At 34.6% G+C, this 19,730-nt stretch overlaps 1 protein-coding gene across 2 annotated transcripts in view; it reads left to right on the forward strand.

The window, feature by feature from the left end:
• Nucleotides 1–383: 383 nt before the first annotated feature.
• Nucleotides 384–19,730, forward strand: part of LOC149779490 (tRNA wybutosine-synthesizing protein 4-like) — a 59,414-nt gene continuing 40,067 nt past the window's right edge. Inside the window, exons 1-6 of one of the 2 annotated variants that reach the window (XM_089940176.1) lie at nucleotides 384–562; nucleotides 3,022–3,146; nucleotides 6,801–6,876; nucleotides 9,596–9,679; nucleotides 16,687–16,801; nucleotides 18,766–18,913. In XM_089940176.1, the coding sequence (XP_089796302.1) occupies nucleotides 482–562; nucleotides 3,022–3,146; nucleotides 6,801–6,876; nucleotides 9,596–9,679; nucleotides 16,687–16,801; nucleotides 18,766–18,913 (629 nt within the window). In that variant the 5' untranslated portion in view covers nucleotides 384–481. Of the gene's footprint in view, nucleotides 563–3,021; nucleotides 3,147–6,800; nucleotides 6,877–9,595; nucleotides 9,680–13,055; nucleotides 13,205–16,686; nucleotides 16,802–18,765; nucleotides 18,914–19,730 lie in introns of those variants that run through there. The other variant, XM_089940177.1, reaches the window with a different exon arrangement.

Here is a 19,730-nt window from a genome sequence, read left to right on the forward strand (position 1 = left end):
TATGCTTAATGTGATACGAACCAGGCCCGGCCCTTGGGCAAGACGAACGATGCAACCGCCTTGGGCCCCGCGCTGATGGCTATACATATGATGTTGCCAATACACTATTGGTAGGAAATTAACTCCGCAATGCAAATTTGTTGCTTGGTGCCCCACTCATTGCTTGTTGCCTTGGGCCCCGCACATCCTATGGCCGCTCCTGATAGGAACAAGCAAGAAATTGCATAAGTTATCACTCACTTTATCATACCAGATTATGGAGAAATACCATGATCTATTAACATTCTTCTTTGGGAATCAACACAGTTGTAATATGTAGCATCCCTATCGAATAATACAAAATGTCACGTCCATTCGACTGTTTGGCCAAGTCGGAACACAGAGTGTTACAATTTATCGTTGTGGACGAATCGAGCATGCCCACATGTAACGAAAATGCAGATTCAAATGCAAGGCTGTTTATCGTTTTCTTGTTCAGATTATGTATAATTGCAAGGAGAAAACAAGAAATATGAATGAAACAACTAGACACAAAACGAAAAAAACTCGTCGAGAAAGTGCGGTTAGTAAATTTGCATTTTCGCCTTAGAAAGCCAAGTGTCAAAGAGTCCCCTGTTTTCGATACTCTTAAACTTTGAAAACTAAGGGAGCGTCCGCAGTGCTTAAACTCTTAATGTTTGAAAAGGTGTTAATTTCAAAAAGAGAACACGAAATTGAGATCATTTCCCTCACAAATAAAGAAATAAATAATAAATATTCGGTTTGTTTGAATGGTCGCTATGTTTGGGAAGACCCTAGTCGTACAACGTGACACATCACCCGATAGTTTTGTTATGGGCGACACATCACCCGATATTTTTGTTCTGGGTGATGGGGTGATGGCACTAAAACAAGATCAACATGTGCTATGTCTTACATTGTGGAAGACCCTAGTCCAGTGTTGTCCAACCCGCGGCCCGCGAGCTGATTTGAAATGGCTCGCCAGAGCTCGAGCAGCTATATAGTCGTTGCTTTTCAGTTTTCTGCTGCGGCCCTCGGCTTCAAGAAAAACATTTTTCAGTGGCTCATGGTGTCAAAAAGGTTGGACAGTACTGCCCTAGCCATACAATCATAAGACTTCTACGTGTTACCCTCATTATTGATGTGTCGATCAGACAACATACATATCAGGATAGACGTCTTACATGGCTGAACTAAGGAAGACCCAAGGAGGGTATGCAGAGAACTCGCCCTGGGAAAACTCGCCCAAACGTATCTGGAGAAGTCGCCCCAGAGTGGTTGGAGAAGTCGCCCCAATTGGTTGGAGAAGTCACCCCAAAACTTGTCACCCAGATAACTTTTTATAACAGAATTAAATCATCTTTTACGTGATTCATATTTAGATTTTTATATATATATGCGATCACAAAGGAGATATTAACTGGTAATCATAAAAAGCAATATCATAGCAATATTTATAAGGACAAAATTAAATCTTTATATAATCTAATGAATGACTACAGTATAGTTATTTAAAAGGAAGATAAGTCAAACACTATTATTATTATGAATCAAGATGATTATGTTAAAGAAGTTGAACGTCAATTAAATGATGAAAAATACTACAAACATATTATCGAAGACCTGTCAATAGAAATTAAATAAAAAAATTCAACATGCATTAAAAATAATAATTTCGTATATGAGGAATTTGATACTTTCCCTCTTAACATACGTACACCTCAATTCTAGATATTACCCAAATCTCATAAAAATCCTGACCATAATTTACCTTTAAATTTTCCAGGACGACCCATTATATCAGGTTGTAATTCATATACTGGAAACCTATCCAAATTTATTGATAGTGTTTTACAACCTTTAATGAAATCACTTCCTTCATACATTAAAGATATAACTACTTTCATTAAAAAGTTGAATTCTGTTCCACAGCTCATTCTCCTTCTTCTTCTGATTATTCTCATCTATCAATCTATATATATATATCTATGTATCACACCCTTTTCTTACATACAGAATACGATTGGCTGACTATTACTAAGTGAAGGACAGCCCCCTTCCCCCCAGATCATACCAGAACTAAATGGTGCTGAAACAACAGGAACATGACCCAGTTATCCAGATTTGTCATGATGCTGACCAGTTTACCTAGATTTGTCAAAGCCTTCCTGAAACCCAAAACCTTGACCTGATATTGATACGTTTTCCAACTCTCACACCCAACTTATATTAGATAGAAACCTGACACTGGAACTGCTATTCTGTTATTTCCTGCCCACTTAGACTTGTATATTTTAACTTTTTCCCAAACTACAAATCCGTTTTGTCATAATACAAAATGAAGAATAAGAAAGTCTTAATTTAAATTCCTGGAAATTCTTTTTTGCCCAGTAGAGTATCAGTCTTTATGGGACTCCTGTTTTAAATTATCATGAGTAAATCAAACCAAATTATATATTCTGGAGAGATCTTATCAGTGAACAACAAAAACAAAATCCAATTCTAGCTCAGAATAGATCCAATCCAGAATCTGAGTTTAAAAAGTCTTCTCCTACAAAGATTACCAAATTACAATCCAGATTGTAGATTAGAAAAATGATTAGACATGACAAGTGAACCCGCTAAAGATTTGATTGCTGCAAAGTCCATAGTATATCTTTTAAAATACCTTAAGTCAATTCAGAATTTAAGATGAATTTTCTTTGCCCCTTGAAAATTTTGTCTGCCCCAAGATTTAGGGGATAAGGGAACACATTGCCCCTTGAATTCCTGGGTGCAGTGCTGACATTATGACTGCAAATTGGGTGTAAGTTAAAATAGATGGAAGAAAGAAAAGGAAATTGTATACTGGCTTGATATGGGAGGTGTTTGTTTAAGGAAGGTTTCCATCATGTTAGGTTGCATTGTGTACTGTGTCTGTCTTTGTGCATAATTCTGTATAGTGTCCTGTTTTTGTACATACCATTTGGTGATTCTATTAATTCATGGTATCTAAACTTTGTAAATTACTGATGTTTACAGGTCCAAGGGACAAATGACAGCAGCATCGTCAGTAAGTGTTCCATGGCTGCAACTGGCTATTTCCAGGATGACTATCTCCAGTATTTTGTTACCAAAGTCACACGAAGGTCACCACTTATACACAGGTACTTGTTCTTATTACTACACCATGACAGTGTAAGAAAACAAAAGTCACACGAAGGTCACCACTTATATACAGGTACTTGTTCTTATTACTACACTATAACAGTGTAAGAAAACAAAAGAGAAAGTAAATGCATCAAAGAACCCATAAAAAATAATTCTTATTATAGGGCCTATATTGCTGCAAAATGTGACCTGTCCCCAAGTTGGGTTGAGTGGCCAGATGTCACAGAATTAATGGTTTACCCAGTGTATGAACAAAATCCATCAAGTAATTTGGAAATAATAAGCAAATGAGACAAACTTGAACCAAAACCATAAGGTTTAATATATTCATTTTCAGAGATATCTACCATCATAATTTTTGGCAAAAGAGATACTGTAATTGGGATTTGGGACAAAGTTATGTTAAATACATTAAAAAGTAAATTTTGAAATATTGAACAATTAAAAATAAGCTAGTAAATTTATAAATTTGGGGAAAAAATGCAAGCTGGGAAGTCATATTTAAAGAAAATACTGCTATTTCAAGTATTACATTCATAACTATATCATGCTGGGAAAGTAAGACTATTTACCTAGAATGTTATTTTCTCTTTCACAAATCACACTGAAAAATTATGACACTGTAATCTATACATGCATTAGTTGTGAAATTGCAAAATATGAAAAACTGACACTAATAATTTGTGACAAAGTAATAAATACATTTTTTGTATATGAAAATGACAGCAATGTTCATTTGCTAACCAAATAAGCTATATTTTATATGCCAGCCTTAATGTGGAGTATATTAAATTATTATGAAGCACATCCATTGTCCATCATCGATATAATTTCCACACAATACAGTAATTCAAGTTCTTTTGTGGATTGGGGTAAAGAAGAAGCCTATCAGTTTGGGGGTTAAAAGGTCAAGGTCACTGTAACTGATAGATGACAGATGGTTTTAACACAATCACAATTGTTCTACATCGCACACTTTGACCACACTTTATGGCTGGCTTACACTTGGGGAAACAAAGCAGATTAAAATTAACATGAAATAAAGTTGAGGAGATACCAGTAGTTTGCATATGCCTGCTTTGAAAATGAAGCCAGCTGTTCAGTTGTGTAATCCAGGTGATTGATATTAGGTCCACTTGGTCCTCTTGCACTTTATCAAATTTGAACACTTGAAATGCAACATACATGTATGTAGTTTGTATTGTCCAGTTACTTGAAAAATGCCTGTTATTAAGCCACTTGCTACAAGATGTATAGTACAGAATGAGTTTCTAATTTGGGATATTTGGAACGTTGTGCCTGTCATTTTAATGTCAAACATAGAAAGTATAACAAGAAATACTCATTTTTTTACAAAGAACCCCTTTGCAGAGCTCCTACCAAATGATCTTAGAGTGATTCTTAATCATTAAGATGTTTAACATGCCTTTGAGAATGAATAAAATGGTTATAGGTAACTGAGATTAGCTTGGGGAGCACTTGTTTGTTTGGCTGTGTTTTCATGAGTGCTTGTACTAAGAGTGAGTACTCTTATTTCATGTAAGTGCAAAGCATCTGGAACTTGTCTTGACTGCGTAGTTTTCAATCCAGTTATACAATATTATGCCAGGAGCAGAAGAAATGCACCAACAACTTTCTTCTTACTAGTGATGGGAATCGGTCAGAATTTCATAATCAATAATCGGTTCCACTTAACCAACTGATAATTGATTATAATTAGTTACTAAAAGAAAATTTTAATTTTTGTTTGTTATACAGTTAAATCGTTGTTCAAGAATTCAGAATGTTAATAATTGTACAGGAGTAATCTCTTTTAATTTCTGCTATTAATTTTGTGTATTCCAAATAATCTGAAACAGAGGGTAGTAACTATCTTTGACCCTGTGCTACAATGGAAACTTTGTGCTTACTGTACATGCAGTCAGTGTAGCAGATTCTGTGTTGTAAATAAATTGTTTCATGGAATTAAATGTACCTCATTGTTTGGTTCATTCATTATCATTTTTGGAAGTCTTGAAATCTGGAGATTCCTTTGGAGACACTTATCAGAAACTTTAATTAAAATTTTAGTCATATCTGTGTAGTGAAAGATTAGAATGCAAAATTGAAAACTCTTGGGAAGAACTCTTACCCATAACATAAATTAATTGCATAGTATTTACCAACTGACTGTCACCTCTGTCTGCTTGGGTTCGAGTCTCGGATTCAGCCAGTGTGAGAAAGCTTGCCAGTAGCTTTTCAAGGGTCGGTGGTTCTTTCCAGGGATTTCCCGGGTTCTTCCTCCACCATTAATACTGGCCGCCATGTATAGCCTATTGTGTGCTGAAAAATGGCGTTAAACCCTACAACAACAACAACCAGCTGACTGCTGTCCCTATGTTTAAGGTCTATTATAAATTTTGAATAGCAATTTATTAACATAGCAGGGGTCATGCTACCAAGCGAAGTGGGCGACTAAGTCACCTAAAAAATGTAAACTTACCTTCTTCTGTTAGAAAAACGAAAATGACTTCACCCTGTGATTTTGTTTTAGAGGTATATTGATTGATCATACTTTTTTAAATGCCTTAGCCAGGTTTTTCCTAGCATTATAGTGAAATGTATTCATCAAGCCATCAGTAGTTAGGCCTAGTTTTGATATCAGTTATGCAGATGAACAAACTCTTGTACATTCACAGGCTGTGTTTTCATTGCTGATTGACCATTAACCTTTTCCCGAGTAAGTTAGCAACTTTCACTGCCTGATTTCCATATGTTATCCCTCAACGATAAAACATAACAATTTGTGTTTTGAAACTTTAATTTAGTATGTAAATAGCAATTTGTGTTTTAAGAACAGAATCAGTGATCTGAATGTTTTAACTGCCTTTTGTCATAAAATTAGTTTGAAACTATAAGTGGACCAATAATGGGGAAGTACATTGCTGTGTGTGGGAAGTATCAGTTTATTAGATTGTCTTTTTTCATAAATCATCATGCAGGTATATTCAGAAAAAATATACAATTCATAGAAGGCAAAGCCGTGGTATTATGTTATTTAAGATTTAACTTTAAAAGGCAATTATGATGGTCAGAAACGTATATGGGACACTTGTTATGGAATTCGCAAAAAGGGCTTTACGGTCAAAGTTGTTTTCCGACTTGACTCATATTTGGGAAAACAAGGATAAAGGCAATGAAGCAGATGCTATTTAACAAATGCCTAAAATTAATACAAGTACGTAGAGAGATAAATAAACCAGATTTGCATTCCTATCAATGGACTGTTGAAATAAAGCTATATAAAGTGATAACATTACGAAAACCCCTCCTTCTAAAAATGTCTGTGTTGATTTGGTTGTAAAGAAGGGTTTAGTTCATGTACCAACTATAAAGGAGCCATTTTATGCATTGTAGTGTGTCATATACAAACAGTTACAGTAATGTTTTATCTGCAGCAAAGAAATGATGGGTTTATTATTTGGGTGTATAGGGAAGACCCCAAGCTATCCCATGGTACAATTCATGAATCCTGGGAAGGAAGTTGGGCATATAATGTGCCAGAACATCGGTTAACAGAAGTCCTTTACACATATGAAACCTGAACAGTATGCATTACCATACATTATAAACAGGCCATTGAAAGTATTTCCCTTTTATATTTACTGCAGGGGCTATTACATTAGAGCAAGAACCATGGACTACATCATGAAGAAGTTTCTGGAGATCCACACAGGAAAGAGACAAGTTCTGTACAGATACAATACATTATGTCAGCATAGCAAAAATGAGGCTTATTTCAAATACATCTAACTTTCAATAAGGCACATTTCAAATACATCTTACTCACAATGAGGCTCATTTCAAATACGTCTTACTCACAATGAGGCTTATTTCAAATACATCTTACTCAAATTGAGGCACATTTCAAATACATCTTACTCACAATGAGGCTCATTTCAATTACATCTTACTCACAATGAGGCTCATTTCAAATGCTTCTGACTCACAATGCGGCACATTTCAAATACATCTTACTAACAATGAGGCACATTTCAAATACATCTTACTCACAATGAGGCACATTTCAAATACATCTTACTCACAATGAGGCTCATTTCAAATACATCTTACTCACAATGAGGCACATTTCAAAATACATGTTAGGAACTTTGCTGCCAGCGACCCAGTATTTTTCTCACAAATTTTGGAGGCTTTACCAAGGTTCCATTTCCAATAATCTGAGTAAAATGCCTATTATTTAGTAAATATTCTTTTATGTTCTGGTGTACACAATGCACCACCTTATGTCAGTGACTAAAATAGTAGAGAAGTTGCATAGAGAGTTTGTAAGTTGGGACCTTGCTTTGTGGAGCAATGTTGTAATTTTGTAATCTGTAAGTACTGCAAGATAACTTTGCTATTAATAATTAGAACTGAACACAATTTAATATGCTGCTTTACATTTATCAGACTCTGACACACAGCTTTTGATTATTAAGGTTCCTTACTGCCTTACCTAAATTTTCCACTGATAACTTTATTTTCTACTGCACAACTTCATAAACTAAATTTGGTATACAGCTTTTTAGGAACAAAATCTGTTGAGTTCTGCTTTCAACTTGCTAAATCATGATTCCATAGGAGTTATGGATCCCCGTTTTACCATCCCTCTACACTTGATTTCTGCAATGTAACCTTTTGAACCTTCATCTGTTCAGTTTCAGACAAATATTTTCAAGTACAGCTTTATATTTACAAAGACTTGGATGAAATTATTCTGGGCTTATCTGCTTTGCATCAAATTAATTTTGAAGATACAGAACCATTTTTTAACAAAGATGAGGCAAGCTACTTTAATAACATTTGCAGTGGCATCTGCAAAGATAAAAGCATTGTAAATTTTTATTAAATATTTAAAAATCCCAGCTATTCTTTCTTCCAAGATCCTAGGCAGCAGTCTGGATTGGGATTCATAGCACCTGCCCTCAGGGTGAGGGTGGGGGTTGGCGTGGGGTGATAGGTAATATTGTACAAAATATACATATTGTGAGTTGTACATTCTTGGTCAAGTTTTATGTTTAGCTCAGGTTTTTGCACACTGTATAAATACTGGTATGTCTATAATAATAAAACTAGGTAACCGTTTGAGTGTTTTTCATAGCACCTGCAAAGATAAAAGCCTGTATATTTACAGCCTCACTGAATTCCAATCATTATTTCTTCCTAGGTCCTAGTCAACAGTTTGGAGTGGGTTTAAGATCACCTACCCCTTTGGAATGATGGCTACCTTATGTACAAATAATGTTATTAGTTATACATTCTTGGTTAAGATTTTTGTGTTTAGCTCACATTTTTGCACACTTTATAAATACTGGTATACCTGGAATCATGAAACTTGGTGAAGGTATACATTCTAATGATTACTATAACCTTTTTCAATGAATTAGGTCACTGTGACAGAAACTTTATGCTTCAATACCTGGATAAATTGTCGTTCAGTTTTAGTTCTCAAGCTTTGTTATTGAAAATCATCAACGGTGATTATTGTACATAGATGCCAATCAGTTTGTACTACACTCAATCCACAAGTGAACGTCACTGTAACCTACATTTCACATTTTGGATTATAGTTTTGCATATAGCTTGATACCAAATAGGTTTTTCTTAAACCTTGTGTATAACTATATTGTGTAGATTTATGAAAATTGGTCAGGGAATGCATTTTGATAAATACTATTCCATCACGACAAAAGCAGGTCACTGTGATCCATATTTCATATTTAACTGATTTTGGTTAAATTGTGTTATAATTTTATTTCTCAAGCTCTGTTCAGAGTAGAATCATCATAATAGATTTTATGCATCTCTATTAATACTACACCTTTACAGGAACAAAATATCATTGTGGCTTAGGTGAAGGTTTTGCATTAAGCTCATAATCAGATTGTTTTTTAGCACCTTTAATACATGCTGTTGTACCAAATTCATGAAATTTTGTGGGGGATGCATCTTGCTGAGTACTACACTCATGTGACAAAAGTAGGTCACATTGACCAATATTTTTATTATTTAACTTTTTAGGTCACTTTGACCCATATTTTTTTATTTCACTTGTTCAAAGTTTTATGCCATCATTTCACATTACTATTTGTGTAATAGTGGTCCACTGTTTTTTATGACATCTAGTCCCTTTTCTATTTAAAGCCCCCCCCCCCCCAATTAAACTGTGGGGTACCTTAGGCAATTTGCCATAGTTTAACCCTGAATAGCAGATATGTATAATTATTCTTTTTAAAAAAAAAAACTTTCAAAAGAAATATTAAGATTATCAAATTTACTGATTGCATTTGAATTATTTATTGAGATAGAACTTGCATGTTGGCAGACTTGTCCTTTTAAAGTTTTAATTTGTCAAAACACCTGTTTTTGCTTTATAGAATAATTTTATTCTTGCTTATTGTAGATTATCTCTCTTGGAGCTGGATTTGACTCTACATTCTTCCGCCTGAAGCCTCAGAACTTATTGGAAGAGGTCACATTCTGTGAGGTGAGGTCTTTAAGGAATGTAATAGATCTAATTTAGTGAAATTTTCTTTAGAAATGAGACACTACTTGGGGTGGTGATTGAAAATTAGAACCATCTACAAACCCTTCTTTCTTATGCTGAAATGAGCAAAATTGAAAACATGTAACATCTGAGAACCATTGACTCATAAATTGGAAGATCTTTCCTTACTTTCTTTTTATCCCTTGTTGGTTCTGAAAATAATATGGCATTCTAATAAACAATTTGCATTAATTGCTGTGACAAGCCCATCAACTGATGATAGAACAGCCACAAGTTTTGGATTATAAAATTTGAACAGCAATCTACACTGAAAAAAAAAATAAAAGCACATTTTAATAAAAATTTGCAATCAGAACCAAATCAGTGCCAAATCTTTTTTTTACAAATCCATTACATAAGTCGCAATGCATCTGTTTTATGAAACTTCATAACAGGTGATATACTGCACTGAGCACCTTTGGTAAACAACTGTCATTTGCATAATGGGAATAATGACATTGATTCAATGGGTTGTATCAAAGTTTCCATGACATTATAGCATAGAGTATTGGTTGAACCTTAAACAGCCAATCACAGATAAGGAGCTATCAAATTTCAAGGCACAAACAACAGCTGTCATTAAGGACACAGGTGAAAGCATGAAAACTTTATGCTAAATAATCAAGAAACATTTTTCCATACAGTCCTGTCCCCTATATTGCAAGGTTTGACTTGTTCTGAAAATGAAAAAAAAAGAATAATAAAAAATTTGATGGAAAATTGTGAACAAGGTCACCAGACTGAAAGAAGAAAAATGGTTTTACAAAACAACTTGACATGGTTGGCATATAATATATTGTTTGTGGTACTCTTGTTTGTTTCGTTGTTACATCTCTGAATAATGTATTGAACATATAAATGTTAAAGAAAAAAAACTAATTTCATGTGTGCCTTGATTGAATATACAGCTATCCCTCATTATAATGAGATTGACAGGGTCCATAATTGTTGGCCATGTTATGCACTGAACCATGTTATACTGAGAACCACAATATGTACAGAACCTATATATATTAAAAAGAGTGTGATATACCAGGCCCTGTCAATTTTTTTTAAATAATGCTGTTTTGAAAAGAAAATGAAGATGTAAGATTAAGTTTTTCCTTGTTTTCTTTCAACCTTTATTGTTATACATTGGTATGATTTTGATTATGGGGTCCTGTGTTACTCCATTATATCTAGAATTGTTATAATGTGGCATATTACAATGGGAGAGAGCTGTCCAGAGTAAATAACAAATGAAAATGTTAATTCACAACAAAACATTTCCTTTTTTAAAAAACACTCTGGATATTTATTTTTGAAACAACCATGAAATCAATTGTTTGTGTTGTTCTGTTTGTAAAACTTTGATCCCATGATTTCATTGCAAGTAATAGTGAAACTGTCTCATCCTTGAGGAAATGTCTGAGTGCCAGTTCAGGAATTTTAAGTTCACTACAAGTCCTGGAATTTGCTTCATAAATATGAACCATATCTATGAAACAAAGCTTTTTATTCACCAAGTACTCAGTTTGCTTGGTTGCCTCACTATCTTTGATCATGTATGTCAGTGAGTAGGCTAATTTAAGGTAGTTTAATAATATTACTTGATAATAATATTTATAACAATGTTCAGTTGATCAGTTGAAGAGTTTACCTGATACACAACTGTGACTGTTAGGTATTATGCAAACAAGATATGCATGCCTTTTTAGTTTTCTTTTTTTTCACCCCCCTTTATTTGATTTGATACAAAAGATGTAATTAACATGATAATACAAAGTAGGTCTGCTTTTAACTGAGTGCAGCAATGCAACAAATACTTATGCAAGTTGGAGATTAAAACAAGGTTGATATTTAAAAAGGTTCTCAGAGAAATGCTCATGCTCATGAACATAGCTGTGATGCTTGATGGACATTTTTCCTTGACTACATACATTGACTGAAGGTTCGGGTCATTGAAACTCATTAGTCAATAACCCTGCACTCCTGGAGCCTAAATAGAATACTATTCAACACAGAGGTTACTCGTCATTCACAGTACCTTTGTTCCTTGTTTATTTATTGGAATCTCCTCATCAGAATATGGGCCTTCTTTGAAATGGACAGAATGAAATGCTATCCTGGAAATAAATTATGTTCCCCCTCCCTCCCACTTCATCTGATGACAGTCTTTCTGTTTAAAATATTTCCAAATTGTGTCCATTACTGTTGTTCTCTTTTGATAATAAAATGAATGTTGGCTCTGTTCTCCATTCGTTCATTACACTGAACTGATATCATTTGCTTGGTGAAGTGTTTGTATTGGGCGTGTTTTGTTTATAAAAAAAGCCTTCAGAATATTAAAATTCTTGCTCCCACTGTCTCATTGCTGTCCTTTCTAACAGTTATTACTCATTTTAGCTGTCTTTCCAGAGAATAGTGGATTCTTTGTCTTTTCTGTGCCTGGACATATGGTCATAGCATGAAGATGTATGTCAGCTGCTAAAAATGATTGCCATCGAATCAATAACAAATTGTTCAAGGGAGTTTATGATTTTTAAAGATTTAAATATACATGAACCCCTTGAACAATGGAATGATTGCTTTTCACGTGCAGATGTGAGGCTTCAGGTGTAGTACTTCGTAACAATTAATTACGAATGTGTCATGCTTGTAATAGAACCTATGGCTGTTACCCGTCTAAGTTTGGAGAATAATAGAAGCTTCTGAAGCAAATGTTAACAATTTTTGTGATTTGAAAAGAAAATTAAAGAAATTAAGAATTGCTTCTTTTTGGTTTGTATCAATATATTCTAGTGCTTCTGATTTTAATCTGTAGTAAATCAAGGTAATAATTTATGCATGAACTGTGTACTTCTGGCTGTCACTCCAAGTCATTCAAAGCCTCTGACTTTCACCTAGTAAAGTCTGGCTTCTGGGGGTGGATAATGATAATAGCTTGTCAAGCAGACTTTAAGAACAATGATTTTTATAAAAGATATTAAAACATCATTGATCTGTTTTTATCAACTCATTTTAGTTGAGTACTGATATGATGGAAAAGAATGTTACTTTTTATCTATTTTACGTCCTTTAACAGTAGAGACTGTAGATTGGTAGGTAGGATAAAATGTAGATGTTTTCACATTATGTCATCATGTTATAGTGGTTGTATAGAGCCAATTAAAAATTCAGATTTAAATTTTGAAATAATTAAAAGTTGATAAAAGATTGCAGAAAAAGTCTTTAGTCTGAATTTATTTTATGCATGATAATGTTTACAGTAGCCATTGGATACTAGTAAAAGTAGAGGTTAGCTGTGTAATTGTTGTTTACACACGAGTTTCAGACTTTGGTTTATCACACCACTCCAGTGGCATAAGTCATTAGAGCATCTGCCTCGGATGCGGGAGGTCACAGGTTCAAACCCCAGCCGAGTCATACCAGAGACTTATAAAAATGATACTAACAGCTGCCTCGCTAGGTGCTCAGCATTAAGAGGTTAGTGTTCGGACTTTTCAGTCTGGTGTCAGGATAATGTGACTGGGTGGGTCATCATGCTCCATGTCTCTTGCATGATGCCCCAGTGCTACACATCACATTAAACTGCCACACAGCAGACATCATATAAATATGACTGGAAATTTTTTAAAGCTATGTTAAAAATCCAAATCACACACACACACTTGTAACCATCAGAACTTGGAAGAATTGTATTTATGGCTACATGTATTGCAGTCACAGTTATATTTTTAACTCAAGTGGAGAGCTTACAGTATGATCCTTGATCTGTCTGGCATCCATCAACATTTTGCTATTTTCAAATTCTTTTGTGGAACCACAAGACAAGTTTCAGCTAAACTTGACACAGAGCATCCTTGCATAAATACCTTTCAAGTTTAGACAAATGATGCAAATCCACCATCAAATAGGGCTGCAGTTGCTAAAAGTACTATAACCTTTAAATCCAAAACCACAGAACAGAATTTGATCAAATTTGACAGTACACTTCATTTCATGTAGACTGTCAGATATGGGTGCCATTACCGAAAATAGAAAAACCTGTCATCCATCAACAATTGCTTTTTCAAATTCTTCTATCAATCTGCCAATATTAATTTCATCCAAACCTTATAGAGAGCATCTTGGCATAAAAGCCCTTCAGATTTATACAAATGGTCTCAATTCACAATAAAATATGGCTGCCATTACTAAAATAGCAAAACCATTAAATGACTTTTTTGTATAAAAAAAACTCTGAACAGATTATGATCTAATGTAACAAAAAGCATAAAACCTGAAGACATCTGAAATTTATAAAGATGATGCCATTCTGTTATCAGATATGCAGCTGTTACTAAAAGCAGAAAATCACTTAAACAATTTCTCCAAACCGTTGAATAAATTTTGACCAAACTTAACAGAAAGCACCCTGGCATGAATTGATGAGAATCCACCATCAAATATGGCTGCTTTTACTTGGAATAGAGAGACTTCAAACAACTTCTCAGAAATTGCTCAACAGAATTTTAGCAAAATTGACAAATATTCTGGTATTAAGGTCTTGCAGGTTCATAAACTTGTGTATGGTTCACATTAAATATAACCTGTCAGTACTAAAAATGGAAAATCCTTAAAATGATTTCTCATAAACCAATAAATTGAATTTAATCACAATTTGTTGAAAGCATTTTGGCACAAAGGCTTGTAAGTTTGTACAATTGATACAGTCCGCTATCAAATATGGTTGTTGTTGTAGGGTTTAAGGCCATTTTTCAGCACAAGATAGGCTGTACATGGCAGCCAGTATAAATGGTGGGGGAAGAACCCAGAAAAACCCTGGAAAGAACCACCGACCCATGAGAAGCTACTGGCAAGCTTTCTCACATACCCACATTGGCCGAATCGGAGACTCAAACCCATGCAGACAGGTGAGATAGCAGTGATCCGTAACAGTGAGTGCTTTAGACCACCCTGCCACTCAGGGCCCTTAACAAATATGGCTGCTGTTGCTAAAATTATGACAACTTATAAGAACTTTTTAAAATAAGCGCTTAATAGAATTTGACAGAAAGTGCGTTTGTTTGAACACCTTTTAGATTTATACAGATGATGATATTCTGTCGGCTGCCATTGCTAAAAATAAAACATTTACAAGCAATGTTGAACAGAATTTAATTAACTTTGCACAAATGATCGTGGATTATGTGAGCTTTTCAATATTGGACAAATGGTGCTGATGTGTGTTCAAATATGGCTGAATTATAAAATATAAACTAAAGAGACCATGAAACACTTGTTTTTCTAATATACACGATCAACGTCATTGGAAAAATTTAAGCACGAAGCATCCTAATGACCCAGATTTTTTGACCAACTGATTTTGCATTTGGCTGTTTAGCAACTAGAATTCTCAGCACGCTTTTGTTACTTCTTATTTATCATAATTTCAGTGCTATCATTTGTATTTTATGCATTTGCTGTTTTATTCAAGCACACATTAATCAACATGATTAAAAGTTATTGCCCTTTTTTAACACTCGAAAAATGAAAACCAAACTTTGTTAAATGCATTTAAATTTCCATCCCATCGAGCAAAAAATCAATAAATGAATGCAGCACAAACAAAATCATAATTGCATTTCTGAAACCATAAGTGAAAAAGGAATAAATATAATAGTCAAAATGCAAAACCAGATGAATATCAAATGCATTTCAAATAAATAAAGCTCAGACTAAATGCAGAAAAATACAGATAAAATTATTTATTTCAGGGTCTGTACATACCCTAAGGCATAAGTTTCAAAATACTTGCACAATGCATGGCTTGACATCTGTGTATTGCGTTCACAGCATGTTAAATTCTTCTATAAAAAAAACTCCCACCATTCAGTAGTCACAGAACATTGATATGTATAAATAACTCAACAAGCGACATGAATCTAGCAATGATAATATAACTTAGTCCATCCTGTTTGAGGCTTTATGTAAGTGAATGCTATTTAGTACTGTTTTCATTACATGTTATAATGCTAAGTGTACATGACATACTGATTGTACATATCATAATGCAAATTGTATATGTCATACTAATTGTACATGTCATATTAATTGAACATGTCCTAATTCAAATTGTACATGCCATACTAATTGTACATGCCATAGTGCAAATTGTACATGTCATGATACAAATTGTACATGTCATAATGCAAATTGTCATGCCATAATGCAAATCGTACATGTCATATTAATTGTACATGTCATAATGCTAATTGTTGTTGTTGTTGTTGTGGGGTTTAACACCATTTTTCAGCACACGATAGCCTATACATGGCGGCCAGTATTAATGGTGGAGGAAGAACCTGGGAAAAACCCAGAAAGAACCACCGACCCACGAGAAGCTACTGGCAAGCTTTCTTACCTACCCACATTGGCCGAATCCGAGACTCAAACTCATGCAGACAGAGGTGAGATGGCAGTGATCCGTAACAGAGAGTGCTTTAGACCACTTGGCCACTCGGGGCCCCCATAATGCTAATTGTACATGTCATGCTAATTGTACATGCCAGTGTTAATTGTACATGTCATGATAGTAATTGTACATGTCTTGATGCTAATTATACATGTCATGATGCTAATTGTTTTATGTCATAATACTAATTATATGACATTATATAGATAATTGTGATCAAGATATACAAAAATTGAATTTAAATTTGCCATCCTTGTGATCTGGTTGACAGTAAAGAATTAACAGTGGTTTCCTGCTATTCTGTTTAGATTATTCACCATGTTATTACCAGCATTGCTGGTGTTGAGATTTGCCATGATTATCATTCATGATGGCTGATAAGACCTTTTATCCAAGTTTTTTTTATAATGAAACACACTATAATGTAATCATTAATAATTATAGAATTAAAGACAATGGGATATTTATTAGATTGGATTAGTTTTATGCTAGATTATAACTTTGTTTGCAGATTGATTTTCCAGATGTGGTAAGAAGGAAAAAGGAAATAATTATGTCTCAGCCACCTTTACTGGAGTTGGTAGGGGAGATTACTCACACCAAGGCCACAGACAATCTTTTGGTGGGTATGTATTTGCTTGGAAAAGCATTCTTCATGTTTTGATTATTACTGTCTTTCTATTTTTAAATTGAACACCAACTATTAAAGTTTATGATACAAAAAATGGATGGGTATATATCATCAGTCTTTAATAAAACAGTTCCAAGTTAACTGGCTGCACTCTTTCATCATAGAATCACCATATGAGACCAAAAACAAAACAGATCTTTCCATTTATCATTACAAAGGTCTTCAGGGTCTGGTTGGAGAGATAAACTGTTTTAAAACATATTCTGCTGGGATCATTCTGATAGTCTACTTCATTTAAAATGATTTGTGGAGATAACCAGCATTACTAAAATTGCTTCAACACTAAATGACCTATTCACCAATCTAAAACCCATTAAGGTATCTCTGCATGATTCTCTGAACTCGTGTAACGGTGTCATACAACCTACAGATTTAGATGGTCAAAGTGAGACAGAGATGCTTGAAATATTGGAACTCAAAACATCTCCCAACTAAAATGAATCAACCTTCTCTGAAATAGCAAGTTAATTCCACCAACATTTACATATTTTCTTTTTCAACTGTAACACTTTGCCTGAATCAAACAAAGCTGGTTTTTAAACATCCCAGTCAATTAATTTATCCCTAATTCTCTACAGTGCATTAACTGCCAGAAGTGTGGTCACCACAAAGAAGAATGCAAGAAGTAACAGTCTGCTCCAGATATGGCCACAATAGGTTGCCATGCATACAAAAGATGTGCAGATTGCTAGAGTAACCATTTCTCTTACTCCAGAGACTGCTGTTACAGTAGTTGAGAAGGAAATAGAGTGGGCAAAACATCATCTTCACTAGCCAAGGTTCTGATATGTTAACCCAATCTACACCTTCGTGGATGAAGCAGATATTTCTATGTTTCAGGACTATGAAATTCATTGGATGCTGCGGCAAGCCACCACATCTAATCAAAATTAAGTTGTTCAAATTTGAACACTGTTACTACATGATCGATACAAGGGGAGCACACCATTTGAGTGGACTCATAAATAAGCAATTTTTCACTGTCAGTCTGTGTTTGTACAAATACCTTTCACTCAAATACACCAGTGATGGCTTATCTCTGATACTTAGTCATACTTTCAGTGTTAAATTTATAAAGTATCCATTTGAAGTCAGTTGCTTCCACCATTTTTGGCCGATGTACAAATACACCACTATTACACACTATTGGTGGTTGGCATTACATACTAAGGGAAGCAACTCATTAAATCCAATAGATGTCACTAGAACAAAGCACTAAAATATCTGCTTGATCCGCCAAGGTGTAGATAGGGTTAACATATCGGTACCTTGGCTAGATGGCAAAATAGGAGATAGAAAGGCCTGACCTTACCTGAGGCCAGAAAGTTTGTGGAAGCCACAGCTTAAGATAACACTGCCTGCTAATCCTACATGAACATGGCAACGGTGGAGAATAAATCTTCCACAAATTCTGACTGAAACCAGACAAATTACCTGGCCACAGGACAAGACTAAATTTACATGTGAAAAGCATGAAGAACCTGACTTAAGATAAAATATTAAAGTTTGGATCACAAAAAGGTTAGAGCACATGTGCATTGGAACTTTCGAGAGAGTATTAGAGTATATACTCGATTATAACTTGACTCGACTTTAAGTTGACCATCCTTTTTTAGGGCTACTAAAGCTAATTTCTCTTTGACCCTGAAAATTGGTGTAATGTGTGATTCTTTTATTTTGGGGCTCTTGACATTTAGCTTTTTATCAAGAGTTGTATTTTATGACTCGATATCTTTTGATCAAGAGTTACATTTTGGGACTCTTGACATCTTTTGATCAGGAGTTACATTTTGGGACTCTTGACATTTATCTATTTATCAGATTATATTTATTAGTGCATATATGGGAGTAGTTGATTAAAATAGACAGGATTAGTGAATTATTTCTTTTTCATTTCAGAAATTGACAGTGCGAATTACAAGCTCCTGGGGATAGACCTGGGACAACCCAACACATTAGAGGCTGTCCTGAAACTGTGTCAGATTGACTTTGACTGCCCAACCCTCCTCTTCTCGGAGTGTGTCCTTACATACATGACACGCAGATGGTACTTACTCTGCTTTTTCAAATATATTTCCAATCATTAGCTATTCCAGTGAGAACACTTGTACTGTGGCAGAGGTAACAGGTCATTTCATACCCAAATCAATTCATCTCAGGGTCAATTTGTCCCTGGTTGTTTTTGCCCAGGTCATTTCATCCCTTAAACTTTTTCACATCTTTTACCTAAATATATGTACCTTTATTTCCAAATATTAATTTTTCCTTCATCAATTAACTCTGCAGAGACTCACTTGATGCGTTGGTTGTTGTTGTAGGGTTTAATGCCATTTTTCAGCACAAGATAGGCTATACATGGAGGCCAGTATAAATGGTGGAGGAAGAACCTGGGAAAACCCCAGAAAGAACCACCAACCCACGAGAAGCTACTGGCAAGGTTTCTCACGTTCCCACATTGGCCAAACCCAACTTGATGCATTGGTTAAAGGCCTCAAATGAGAGGACACAACACTGAATTAAGCATGCTGCTGGCACTTTCGGTGTTAAAAAATCTCACTCATTCTGAGGTTTTGTAGATCAGTACATTGATAAAAGTAACATTGAATATTAAACATTTTAAAGAATTGTTAAATAGTTTGAAACAAGGTATATTGGGACTGAGCTAACCATACTGCACATACAGATGAGCCAACATATCAAGTATTTTTTTCTTCAGTCATTACTATGCTTTTTTCTTTTTATTTTTCAAGTTATGCAGTGTTGTGTTTTTGGTTTTCATTATAGAAATAATATGCATACATTTGTAGTTTTAGTTTTTTACAAAGTTATTATTGATTTTCTTCGTCTGTTATATATATATATAT

Source organism: Sinohyriopsis cumingii, chromosome 17 (assembly GCF_028554795.1).
Source record: "Sinohyriopsis cumingii isolate HCF-2022 chromosome 17, ASM2855479v2, whole genome shotgun sequence".
NCBI lineage: Eukaryota > Metazoa > Mollusca > Bivalvia > Unionida > Unionidae > Sinohyriopsis > Sinohyriopsis cumingii.